A 13010-nucleotide genomic window follows, 5' to 3' on the forward strand; every position below is an offset into this window, starting at 1 on the left:
CCGTCTTGCTTTAACCATTTCTATGTAGACTTGCTTGTGTGCTTAGGGTAGTTGTCCTGCTGCATAGCCCACCTCCGGATAAGCATTAGTTCATGGACAGATACCCTGACTTTCTCCAGCAGCAAGAGAAAAAGAGGACGCTGGGGAAACACACGGGTATCCACCGCAGTTAGGATGTTTTGCCTGGGGGGTATGAAGTAGGCCTTTTAAGGCGGTGGCAGTGTGTATGTGTGAGGGTGGAACTACCGCCAAAACCATGCCTACGTAGCCTATTTGACCACATCATCTCCTTTCAGTTCAAAGTCTGAACTGCCCCCCCAAAATGATGGTCAGCACACATTCAACCAGGTGCATCCAGACGTTTAACTTGTACTGTATATCCTCTAACTGCAGGATCGTTGGAGGCCAAACTCTTAAGAAATGGACGGGGATATCCAAACTTTTGCATAAGACTCTACATTCCTGAGATTGGGCCATCTAGTTGCTTTATGAGAGTTGTCCAGTGTTGTGCAGCTGCTGACCAAGTTTCTTTTTCCTGCTTTGCCCACAGGACGACATGAGCGACTCTCTGCGAGATTACACCAACCTGCCCGAGGCCGCACCACTGCTGACCATCCTGGACATGTCGGCCCGTGCCAAATACGTCAAAGACGTAGAGGAGATCACACCGGCTGTGGTGGAGCAGTTTGTCACTGACTTTCTGGCTGAGAAGCTCAAACCGGAGCCCATTTGAAGCCTAACAGAAAGCCCGGACAGTGCTACACTTCCCATCGGCCCCCTGACTTCTGGACCTCTCCTCCCTGCTCCTCCTGTGAGACTGTTTGAGAGAAGCCTCACTTTGTACTGATATTTCCCCCTTTTTTTAAAAATCCCACCCCTTCAGCCCGGACTCCTCCTCCTCTTCTTCTCCTGTGGTGCCTTGCGTTTACATCCTGGATGGTAAAACTCATTAAACTCGTTTTTGTTTTTGGCATTTCATTCATAGGACTTGAGACCGTAGGACAAAACCCTCCGCCGCTGCAGCAGATTTCATTCAGAACACCTTTTCCTTGCTTTTATTTGAGTGCCAAGACGCTGCTTTTATTTCCCGATATTGCTTCAGTACTTATGAGCTCTCTTCACCAGGCTGTAGTCCTCTTCTTATGGGTGCTGACGATTATGCATATGCAGACAAACTGATGTCTCTGTAAAGGAAGCGAAAGTCTAAAGTCTATTCTATTGCGTGGCAGCAGTCTTTAGGCAGTTATTGCAGACACGTTATTGATCCAGAGGCTTGTTGATACTTGATGTAATGATGTTGTAATATGACTGGTTGTTTTTTCCATCTCAAGATACATTTTAAGTGGATTTTCTGTGAAGGTCCCCTCTATTAAAGCAGTCTTGAAGGCACAGAATAGCATTTAATAGCACGTTTCCATACTAAATGTAGGCGCTTTAGAGCGCGCGCAGCTTCTGTCTCTCCTCTCGTTGTGTTTCTGATCAGCCCTGGCCATTAAAACTCACTGTCTAGCTCTGATGTGTGGTCTTCTGTTTAACCCACTCCTCAACCGCAGAGATGTACAGAATTTCAGCGCCCCCTTCTGGTAAATCTTTTCTTCACTGCATGAATTAGGGTGGCACAGTGACTTTTAAACAACGTTATTTTGCTTTGTGTATTTTGAACAGTTATAGTCTGTTCTTTACAATGAATCAAGCTATTCCTCCACAGTAAATTAAGTATTGTAGGACAGAAAAAAGAAAGTAAAAAGGAGCAGTCCAAACTACACAACTGTTCAACAGCTATTGTTAACATACAGGATATATATTTTTGTGGCTTTATGCCCAAATTCATATTTTTTTGCTGAGGATTTTATGCAAATCTGACTGTGTTTCCGTCTCAGAGCGGTAATGAGCAAGGTGCCCTTCTCCCTCATACAGTTAAGGTAAAGGCATTTATTATTTGTATTTTTATATATTAAAAAGTAATATAAATGATTATAGATAAAAGATGATTATATTATTTTTTTATATATAAAATAAATTATAAATAATTTCTTTTATAATATAAATTATTTATCTCAGCCAAGAAAGTCTCTCAAATATGAAAGTATAATTATTATGCAAGAAATGCCTGGTTGGGTACAGCCCTTACATTATTCTGTACCTCATACAATACTACGTTTACGTGTTCGTGGCTGATTTCGGTTCATTTGCGCCATCCCCTGTATGCACTTGATGCATTTGGCACCTAGTGGACATTTTCAACTGAAATGATGAAATATATAAATAGTCTGGTACTTGTTTGCAAATGAGTATTCAAAGTAAATCTCAAGTTGACTGAGCGGTACTTTATTATACTGCATTTTTAATTTATTACCACAGTATTATCTATATTGCACAGCCCTAACATGAGGAAAAACAAGTAAGCAAAAAGGGAGAGACCTTAACCTTAATTATTAACTTTTTTTTATTACTATTATTATTTACACTATTGAATATTAAAGCTTATGAGAACAAGCACTCAGTTTGTCACAGATCTTGCTCTTCTGCTGGATTTCTGGACCACCTTCATCAGTTGCCTCCTACCTTCAAACAGCAGAATGCTAGAGGTCATGGCTGAATTCAGACAGTCCACACCTGGAGCCATTGGGACAAACAGCATATGACCACTGGTTTGCTCGGCCAGCTCGAGAGCCTCCGAGCTCAGCCCATGTGCATCTCCGCCGATGACCAGAGCCGTGCTCCTCTGGGCCCAGTTCTCATGGTAGGCTTTGGGCTTCACAGACGGAAGACACAGCTCATCATCAGAGTCCGATTCGACGTACTCCTCCAGGTTTGTACCATCGCTGTTATCTCCGTTTGAAACCCAGCCCATAGCTCCTGGCTTCTGAACATCCCTACGTTTGTTGGTGTTATCTGCCAAGTGGACGGTCACTGGCTTCGGCAAGTGCTCTGAAATATTGTTCCAGTCCAGATTAGGGAATATAGGGAGACGGAAATGGGCTCCCATCGCAGCACGAAGCACCTTCGGCTCCCAGGCATCCACACAGCCTGCGGAAGAGAGACATTTTGGGTCTTTTGGGAAATTGTATGGAGTTACTCTCACTGCCGCGCCACTAAATGTACACCAAGTGTCCAAAAGAACTCAGACACTGCTTTCATGTCAGAGGATTTAGCTATTTAAGGCACACCACAAATGACTGTTTACACACAAATTAAAGCATCAGTGCGCTTTTCGGCATAGATTCTGTCTGGTACCGTACTTGAGGCATGAACCCATCCCTTAAAAAGACTTTCCCTTCCTCCCCTCTGAAGCCACCTTTGCTATTTTTTTTTTTTTTTGACTGGCTTGCTTGTGTGTGTGTGGGTGTGTGCTCCAGTACTGCAGGAGGCGCTATGGCATTAAATGACTATGACTACTATCCAGCCAAACAAACCACATGAACTTCATCTCTACAAGACGTACACTAAAGCCTACAGGGAGACAAAGGCTTTGGGCAACTAACTAACACTGGATGAACACATCTTGTGACAAAGCAGGTGATTGGTTGGTGCTAATCAGGCAGTACTTTTAGCTACAGCCAAACCGTCTCTTTTCTACATACCACCATGCTGGGATGTTTACTAAATAGCTGTAGCATGCAGGATCTGCATGCATTATGTTTTTCCAATATTTGTACCCTGTTGAATTTCTGTAATCTCCATAAAACCTCCAATTCAAATGGAATGAAACCCTCTAAGGAAGCCTAATATCACCGTATCCTATCGCCTTTAGGGTGAGCTGTGCTGGTGAGGGAGTGCTAGCTGATACCAGTAGCTGTGTTTACAAGCACACAGTAGCCTGAATGCATTCTCCAGAGTTGTATAATAGGCTAGACCATGTCTAGTTCGGTTTACTGGCAAGCCACCATGGTGAAACTTCAGAACTGTAAATATCACCTCCTTGCATTTCTCACCAATTACAGAGCTGGTATATTTTTTAAATTTTAGACTCATAATATTTATGTTCAGCAAAAGGGACGTCACCTGTATCAAAATCTGTCATCATGTGAAAACCTGTGAAACGCCAAAAATCTCTGACGCTTTTTAATCGAGGGAAGCATTTGTTGATTAACGCTCTTAATGCACTTGCATAAGATAATACCCATGCTTTATAGAAAAATAGATCAAAGTAGATCAAATAGATCAAAGTCCAAAAAAAATTCAAAGTCCAATTTCAGAAATTCTTCATATTTCTTGTGAAAATATACCTTTACTCATGTGGATGAGTTGTTCTGGAGCTTGAAATGGGTTTATCAAAGTCGTAGCGGGAGGCAGAAGAAAAATATGTGTCCATGGGTCAGGTAGAATCCACTAATGACAGATAAGGGGCAGCCAGTTAGACAGAGCAGGAGATAAGTATCTTTACCCATCATTACATCCTAGTAACTCCGAAAGCGAATTACGTCTGATCTGGCATTGCAATGACTTTATTTGGGGCACGTTTTTAGACTCCAGAGGGTTAACACTCATAGAAGTGTGCAGTTTACTGGACACGACAATGACATATTCCACCCGATTTTCATCCTTGGTCAGTCTGTAGTCCTCACAGCCTGCCCCCTCGCACCCTAGAACTGTCCCAAAACAACCACACTAGCAGATCATACTACACGCAAGAGTCCCAACCAACCGTTCTGCCTCTCCCAGCCTGAGACCTCAGTGAATTTCTCCTGCTAGATCTGTTTGCATGTACAAATGCTCGATTTCTCCATTTGGCCCTCATCAGATCATCCTCCTATCACACCACAGCTGAGGAGATAGCTGTTACAGACCAGCCTGAACACCTCAGAACACCTTCTGCTGTTGTCCAGAGAGGCCAATGCGCTTTAAAAGTCAGCCTGGTCATCATGTAGAGTGCACCAGGCATCCGGTAAACTAGTAGCAAGCCACTGGTGGGCCTGTAAGCACAGTCTGCACGTGGCCTTGCAAAAATTGCCCAGCAACGTTCTCGAACCATGTCCAGAGAGCTGCTCGTGTTGGAGCAGCATCTGGACACTTCTGAACATTACCTTTATTGAGGAGGACACGGTCACAGCCAGCTGCAGCTGCACAACGGAGGATTGTCCCCAGATTGCCGGGGTCCCGTATGTTGTCACAGATCAGGAACAAAGGCACAGTCTGCAGACGCAGATCTTTGGGAAACGTAAGGCCGGATGTGTTCGGTTTCGAGAAAATGGCTGCAGATTAAAGTACAATAAATAAGAATAGAAAATTAGCATATATTAATACACGTGAAGAGGGACAGGATTTGACCGAACGTCACACAGACACATCCAGGCAGTAGAAGCTGCCACCCACCTATAACACCCTGTGGAGCAACGAGATCAGACCAGATCTTAATGTGTTCAAACTTGACCTTGACCAGCGAAGCCTGACGCAGCTTGTCCAGAGGAAGCTCACAGAGCCGCTCCACTTTGCTGAAGAACAGCGCCTGCGGTGAAGCCCCTGCAGCCAGAGCATCGCAGATCAGACGCCTTCCCTCCAGCAGCACTTTACCCTGCTGCTCACGAAACTCTCTGGAACGGGCGATGCTCACCACCTTCCTGAAAAGGAGGAGCGGTTCAGAATGTGTTAGAATAGGTCAGTGGAGCAACACAGGTCGTACTTATCAAATTAACGGACATCTTTTTTTATTAGAATTAATATTTTGAACATTATTGGTCCATTCATCACTGAGCTTAAATACAATGTAAATAACAGGCAGATTAAAATGGTCATAAAAATAAAAGCTGCAGATTTGAGTGACTAATATTACTAATATTTTTTTTTTCCAGGTTTTATTTAAAAAAAATAAGTAATTAAAAAAAAAATGACCACAGCACAAACACTAGCATGCTAGAACCACCTCCAGCCCTGGGTTGCACTCACGCCAGTCTCGTGTCCTCAGGCTGAGCCTTATCGTACCGCAGCCCCCCGAGCTGGGCCTTCAGACTGACGTCAGAAGTGTCCCCTGTGGATTTAGTCCTCTTGCCGGTGTTTCTCGCTGGTCCTCTGGCAGAGTGAGCTGCATCTCCTTCACTGTGCTCCCTGCTGCTCCTCTCCGAGTCTCTCCTCGGCGTGTGTTTCTCAGGCTGCCTGATCTGATTCGACCTGGTTCGTGTCTCCACTTCACCGTCCGGGTGCAGGATGGCCACTGGTTTTCGCCTCAGACCACGAATGGACCGCCTGGGGTTCACCACGACCCGGTTACACTCTGCCAGAAACCGGCCTCGGCCCGTAAACAGAGCTACCTCACGATACACGCCGCCGAAGAGCGCCGCCATGTTTACTCCCTTACAGCTTACAGCTCCGTCATATCCGGTGGGCTGAACCGGGGGCTGTCCCAAACACACTTTAAGGAAGGGCAGAGTCAGCACAACTGCTTATATACCAATAATCCCCTACATAAAAGTAATGAAATATGATCTTTAAATAAAATGTCTTTTTAAAATGTATATACAGAAAAAAAAATATTTACAGAATATTTACCAAATATTTGGTAAATTAGTTATATATGCCATATACTTATATAACACATATTATATAGTATATTATATATATATTAGTTATATTTATCTCGTGATCACAACACTGTAAATTGTGATTAAAAAGAATTAAACAATTTTTGCATTTTTTATTTTTAATCTCTGTCTCATATTTGACATATATCTGGCTTCCCTAGTCAAAATGAACCAATAGAAATCCTCAGAAATTACTTCATTAATTTTTCTAATGAATTCTATTCATTCAGAAACGCGCTATTTTGCAGACGCTAGCTTTCATTCAACGCTTTGTTCCAAACCTAATGTCGCCTTAAACTTATCCCTATTCCCTACATAGTGCACATGTATGTTATATAAAATAACGACTTCTACAACCAAACAGTGCGCCAAATATTAGACGGAGACTCATTTAGGGTTCAGCCATAGACTACACGGATAAAGTGCGCTAATTAGGCTTCAGTGTCATTCCCTCACGCCCTGTGTAGTGCACTACGTAGGGAACACAACGCCGTCTAGGCACCCTTACCCCGCCCTCTGAGGAGCGCTGCGCTGAACGCAGGCAGAAGCAGTGGACAGCAGAGCGAGCGCGCGCCTGATCGCCTGACTGGTGAATCACGAGGCGTTGCTTGATGCCAGCCTGTGGAGAGAGAGAGGGAGGCTGTGAGGCTGGACGATGGCGCTCAGACGGGCTCTGCATTTTGTTTTTAAAGTCGGAGACAGGACCAGGACAGCGACGTTTTACAGGGAGGTCCTCGGCATGAAGGTAAACACAGCGCCGCTGAGACTGATGTCTGATGTGTGAATAGGAGCTGCAGGGAGGTGGAGAAGCTCAGGAGGACTTTGCCTCAGGGTCTGTTGTCGTGTGGTCAGTCATACACTTCTCCTAAACACACACTTACAGTGTAAATGACTGTATTTTGCAGATTTTGCGCCATGAAGAGTTTGAAGAGGGCTGTAAAGCCACCTGTAATGGGTAAGTAGGTGTATTACAGGCTGTGCATGCTTAGACTTTGGGTCTCTTATCAAGGTAGCTAATGCCACTGAGCTTTAATGACTGATATAGTCCACAGGAAATGGCTTGGACTGTCCATGTAGTGGAGAGCTTATCAGGACAGGTTGCTGCTAGACACTGTCTTCTACCTCAGGAGCTGCTGTGTTCACATGTGTTATAAGTAGCCAGTAAAATCCAGTCATAGACCGTTATTATTATTATTATTATTATTAATAAACACACATTTAATGAACTTTTCATTACCGCTCTCTCCACTTTCTCTCCATGTGCTGTTTTTGTTTTTGGAGTTTCAGCAGCTTAAAGACGTGGACCTGAATGTGAAATCGCTGCACTGCACTAGGCACTAGGGCTGCACCGATCCCAATCCCAACTCCTGGATAGATGCTCTAAATCCTGATATTTACAGTGTTAAACTTTTTATAGCTGTACTTTTTTATATCTGATCCCAAACAAAGATCTAATAAGCTTGAAAGATCAGCGTTTACTGGTTGAGGAGCTGCACATTTGAACAAATCAGAATGTCCACAATGCAGAAACATTTACATTTACTGCATTTAGCTGACGCTCTTATCCAGAGCGACTTACAAGGTTACTCGTATTACAGAGGAGGGCCAATGTAGTGTTGGGAGTCTTGCCCAAGGACTCTTATTGGCGGAGCGCAGCACAGTCACCCAGACCAGGAATCGAACCCCAGCCTCCAACATGGCGTGGTAGCTCACTGGCAGGTAGAGGTGTTATCTGTTGCACTACACCAACCACCGGTATCACAAAAAACACGTGCAGGTAGGGAAGCAGAATCTGGCTAAGCTTCACCAAACAGCTTTTTAATCAGTGTGTAAAATTCCCATTTCAGAGCAGTGATAAAACACCAGTTTAGAAACAGAAAGAGCTTCTGCAGTGATTTCACAATTAGGTCCACGTCTCTGTGTAAAAAGTACTGAACTTCAGTGTGTGTTAGTCTTTAAACCAGCTGCTGAAACTCCAAAAACAAAAACAGCACATGGAGAGAAAGTGGAGAGAGCTGTAATGAAAAGTTCATTAAATGTGTGTTTAATAATAATAATAATAACTGTCTATGACTGGATCTTACTGGTTCTCTATTGCAGATAGTGAGTGTAATTGGTGCCAATATCAACACTAATAAGCAGTTTTAATAAGCACTGGTGTTTTATCACTGCTCTGAAATGGGAATTTTACACACTGATTAAAAAGCTGTTTGCTGAAGCTTAGCCAGATTCTGCTTCCCTGCCTGCACGTGTTTCTGCATTGTGGACATTCTGATTTCCTTAACCAGTAAACGCTGTTCTTTCAAGATTATTAGATCTTTGTTTGGGATCAGATATAAAAAAGTACAGCCTATAAAAAGTGGAACACTGTAAATATCAGGATTTAGAGCATCTATCCAGTATTTAAGTCAGAGTCAGTATCGGTATCAGAAGATACTTGAAAATCTGTTATAACCTAGTTATAAGCTGACAGCTGATTACTTTATACAGTGTGTCATAGCATAGTATGCTACATATCTCTGCACCCTGTCCTCACCAGTCCTGTTCAGTAAGGAGTGCTGTGTCTGCGCTGCACTGTCCTGACTGTTCTCGGACCCATAACTCTGCCTGGATTTATAGTACTGTTTCTACTCCATGTTTATTTTGTACACTAAGTATAACAGTCACTATTATGTACTATTCCGACCTTGTAGAGTCCACCCTCCCCTTCCATCTCAAAACGTGGTCTGCACTAGCAAATTACCTATATATACATGCTGCATACATGCGGTACACATGCCCCAAGATACAGTTTGTGAGCAAATGCATGACCAGAAATGTTTGGTTTACTCTACTATTTGCAGGCCTTACGATGGTAAATGGAGTAAAACCATGGTGGGCTATGGACCAGAGGACGATCACTTCGTAGCAGAGTTGACTTATAACTACGGAGTGGGAGAATATCGCCTGGGAAATGACTTTATGGTAAAAACTTCAGAATACGCGTTGAATAATGCTATGACTGTGTGTTCTGCTCTCCGTTCAGCTCAGATATACGTGTTGTACGTTTGTTTGCACAGGGTCTCACCTTACAGTCCAGCCAGGCTGTAAGTAATGCCAGGAGGTTAGGCTGGCCTCTTACTGAGGTCGGAGAGGCTCTCTACTTGGCCGAAGCCCCCGGAGGATACCGGTTCTATCTGCTGGACAAAGAGCAGCCAAAGAGTGGTGGGCAAACTTGCATAACATTTACATTTACATTTACATTTACGGCATTTAGCAGACGCTCTTATCCAGAGCGACTTACAAAGTGCTTTGCTATTTACCCAAGAAAAGCCTTAGCTAGTTAGAATAGACTAATAATACAAAAGATACCTCCAAGCTTAGACATTGCTAAACACTACAATAAGGCGACCATAGAACTTATTCGTGCATAAGCTCTGACTAGCTCAGCCCTTACGTTAGAAATCGAGGTAATGGATGTCTGGACCTGCAGGTAGTTCCTGAGCATTTTAGGCCTCAATAATGGCTTTATATATATATATATATATATATATATATATATATATATATATATATTATATTATATATATATATAATACCTACACTTCTCTGCCAGAATGCTGTGGGTATAGAACAGCTCATATGAGCAACTGTAGATGCCTCAGTCGTTTAGTTAGGAGACGTAATGAACCTGTATTCTCAAAATACTCAAAGTGAACTGCCTGTGTTTTCTGCCTTTTTCTCTTTGGGCTTTTTGGGAGAAGACCCAGTTCAGAAAGTGTCCTTGGCTGTGTCAGACCTGCAGCGTTCTGTCCATTACTGGTCCTCTCTGCTTGGGATGAAAGTGATGGAGAGGAGTGAGGAGAAGAAAAGTGTACTGATGGGGTTTTCAGACACCCAGGTTAGATACACACACACATAAAACACCCATACTCTTTGGATTTACTCTAAATAATAATAAATACTGTTATAATGTATAATTTATCATTCAGTGATGCTGAAAGTGCATTTTAATTTGTGACTTTCTGTTAGTGATCATGAGTGACCACAGCTTTCAGCTTCTCTGTGCTCACATGAAAAGGGTTAGTTAGTAACTAGGGTTAGTTTGACAGCACTCCTTGACCAACACTCGGTACAGTATGAACACCAGAGGTGTTCAGAGCAAATCTGAGAGGGATGACCGAATGTCTGTTGGAGTCATTACTACACAACTGCAGATTCCAAGATTCAGTTTAATAGGGGATGTTGCCACTTTACCAAGGTCTAGAAGAAGACCCCAATCTCTCTCTCTCTCTCTTTCTATATATATAATCTCTCTTGATTGTCATGGCAATTTCCATGCAATATCCAAAAATATCCAAACCAATGTAGTCTCAGCTGAGATTGACTGTTTTGGTCTGTCCATGGTAAAGTTGCTGCACCCCCCAATATCTTGTGCTTCCAGTTTGAACTGAATCTTGGAATCTTGCAGTTGTGTAGAAATGACTCCAACAGACGTTTCTGTGTAAAACTATGGTTATCCCTCTCAGGTTATCCCTCAAGGAGTGCTGTCAAACTAACCCTTTTCATGTGAGCATGGAGAAGCTAAACGCTGTAGTCAATCATGATCACTAACAGGAAGTTAAGAGGCCTTGGCGCAAGTTAAAAGGCACTTTCAGCACCACTGAATTAATATCCTAAGTAGGAGTATTAATAATCTTAAGCCTGTATGTATAATTTTGACCCTGTGTTGATTTCAGGAACAAAAATATTTAGTTAAATAAATTAAGTAATTATTATTTTTATTATTGCTATCATGTTTTTGGAGTATGTATGTTATTCTTATTCTTATTCTGCTCAGAAAAACAACAGTTCAAATCAAAGAAATTGTTCAAAACTGAATGAATGTTATTGCCTTAATATTCATGTCCATGATGAGTGTATGTAAAGTTTTGACCACGGTGGTATATATTCTGTGGATTACTCCTATTGTACATATTACTGATAACAGGACCAGTGTTGTGTGTTGTTGCCACATGGCAACAAAAAGCAAGGTGCCCCGTAAAATAAGAATGTTTCATGTATTAAAATCAGAAAGAAATCAAAAACCTTGGGTTGGAAATCTGCTTTTTGGACACATACCTTTCATGTATTCGTTTCAGTGAATGAACTAATGGGAGTTTAATGATGGGGTTGCTCTGCAGTGTAAACTGGAGCTACAGGACATTGGTGCTGCAGTGGATCACGGAACTGCATTTGGCAGGATCGCCTTCTCTTGCCCACGAGAACAGGTGAGCTGTTGGTGTAACTCTACGTCCTATCACATAAACCCTTCACCAGTCCTCCGGCATGTTTTGACGCTTCTATCTGGTGGTTATTTTCTAGCTGCCTGATCTTGAGGCTCTAATGAAAAAAGAGAACCAACGAATCCTGACCCCGCTCGTCAGCTTGGACACTCCTGGAAAGGCGACTGTGGAAGTGGTCATTCTGGCTGATCCTGTGAGTGTTCGCCGTCAGACCGAAGCTGCTTTTGTAACTGAGGCTTAAGTGCCCTGCCTGTCTGACTTCGGCCTCTGTGTTTTGCAGGACGGCCATGAAATCTGCTTTGTGGGTGACGAGGCTTTCCGCCAGCTCTCTGCTTTGGACCCCAGTGGAAATGAGCTGCTTGATAAGGTGAGCTCTCTTCTGAAACAGTGCTGTGTAGAGGATCTTTATGGTCTGTTAGGTTATCCACCTCTTTATTTTTATTATTATTATTATTATGTTTTCTGTTTTTTTTGTTGTTGTTTTTTGCTTTTCACAGGCCATGGCTGCCGATAAGAGCGACGAATGGTTTGCCAAACACAATAAACAGAAGGCGTCAGCGTGAAGAGTTTCAGAACTGTAATCTCCAGAAGTTCCTACATTTCATAAAGCCGGAATATTCGATTATCATAGCAGAACCTCTTTGCTTGTTTTTATGTCTGTCAGTAGAGTCTCCATCCTGCATAGATTCAAAGATTCACCTTTAATTTGGATTATTTGAATTATATTACACAATTAAAAGCATCACTTCTACAGTTCTTCCTTCCTTTATTGATCTGCTCTTTTGATTCTTCACTATTTAAATCTCATTAATCACCTGAACAGTTCTGTATGAAGGGTCCGGGCCATTTCTAGCAGTACTGAGCTCCCAAGTTAAAAGTCATCCTTTATTATATTGGCCGAAAAATGGTTATCTTGAGGATTATTATGACTTATTGTGTCGATTAAAAATAAAAATGTCATGTAGCATGATGCTTGCAATATTTATTTAATTGAATATTATGTCTTGGGTTTTACCGATATATATATTTTTATATTTATATTTATATTTATTTATTTATTTATTTATTTACTTGTTCATCCATGCATACAAAACATGCATGGAAAGCATGAAAACATGGAAGCATGGAAACAGCCCTGGGAATGGCATGAGGATATTTTAAAGTGGTGTTGTATGATGATTATGATCATAATAACATGATAATAAATAAAAAATGATTATATAATATA

The 13010-nt window shown here is 42.2% G+C and overlaps 3 protein-coding genes across 3 annotated transcripts in view; 2 read left to right on the plus strand and 1 right to left on the minus strand.

Annotated features, from left to right (window-relative positions):
* nxn (nucleoredoxin) overlaps window positions 1-1511 on the plus strand; it is a 91869-nt gene extending 90358 nt beyond the window's left edge. Inside the window, exon 8 of the mRNA XM_072691259.1 lies at window positions 551-1511. Coding sequence (XP_072547360.1) covers window positions 551-733 — 183 coding nt within the window. The 3' untranslated portion in view covers window positions 734-1511. The remainder of the gene's footprint in view (window positions 1-550) is intronic.
* An 851-nt stretch (window positions 1512-2362) lies between these two features.
* mrm3a (mitochondrial rRNA methyltransferase 3a) lies at window positions 2363-6289 on the minus strand. The gene is made up of 4 exons (XM_072691260.1): window positions 5887-6289; window positions 5317-5561; window positions 5028-5195; window positions 2363-3030 (listed from the first exon to the last, which is right to left on the minus strand). The coding sequence occupies exons 1-4, from the start codon at window positions 6279-6281 to the stop codon at window positions 2501-2503; spliced, it is 1338 nt and encodes a 445-aa protein (XP_072547361.1). The 5' UTR covers window positions 6282-6289; the 3' UTR covers window positions 2363-2500.
* Window positions 6290-7074: 785 nt separating this feature from the next.
* glod4 (glyoxalase domain containing 4) lies at window positions 7075-12749 on the plus strand. The gene is made up of 9 exons (XM_072691261.1): window positions 7075-7263; window positions 7424-7473; window positions 9362-9482; window positions 9578-9722; window positions 10262-10398; window positions 11681-11767; window positions 11862-11975; window positions 12063-12149; window positions 12280-12749. The coding sequence occupies exons 1-9, from the start codon at window positions 7174-7176 to the stop codon at window positions 12343-12345; spliced, it is 897 nt and encodes a 298-aa protein (XP_072547362.1). The 5' UTR covers window positions 7075-7173; the 3' UTR covers window positions 12346-12749.
* Window positions 12750-13010: the final 261 nt, after the last annotated feature.

This window comes from Salminus brasiliensis, chromosome 11 (genome assembly GCF_030463535.1).
Source record: "Salminus brasiliensis chromosome 11, fSalBra1.hap2, whole genome shotgun sequence".
NCBI classification, from domain to species: domain Eukaryota; kingdom Metazoa; phylum Chordata; class Actinopteri; order Characiformes; family Bryconidae; genus Salminus; species Salminus brasiliensis.

Excerpts from the sequence above, each read along its gene's own strand:
- mrm3a (XM_072691260.1), bottom strand. The coding sequence starts at position 6,281 with ATGGCGGCGCTCTTCGGCGGCGTGTATCGTGAGGTAGCTCTGTTTACG. Across the intron at positions 5,196-5,316 it reads TGCTCCACAGGGTGTTATAG|CCATTTTCTCGAAACCGAAC; the intron begins GTGGGTGGCAGC and ends TTTAATCTGCAG. Across the intron at positions 3,031-5,027 it reads CCGTGTCCTCCTCAATAAAG|GCTGTGTGGATGCCTGGGAG; the intron begins GTAATGTTCAGA and ends TCTCTTCCGCAG.
- glod4 (XM_072691261.1), top strand. The coding sequence starts at position 7,174 with ATGGCGCTCAGACGGGCTCTGCATTTTGTTTTTAAAGTCGGAGACAGG. Across the intron at positions 9,483-9,577 it reads GCCTGGGAAATGACTTTATG|GGTCTCACCTTACAGTCCAG; the intron begins GTAAAAACTTCA and ends TTGTTTGCACAG. Across the intron at positions 11,976-12,062 it reads TGGTCATTCTGGCTGATCCT|GACGGCCATGAAATCTGCTT; the intron begins GTGAGTGTTCGC and ends TGTGTTTTGCAG.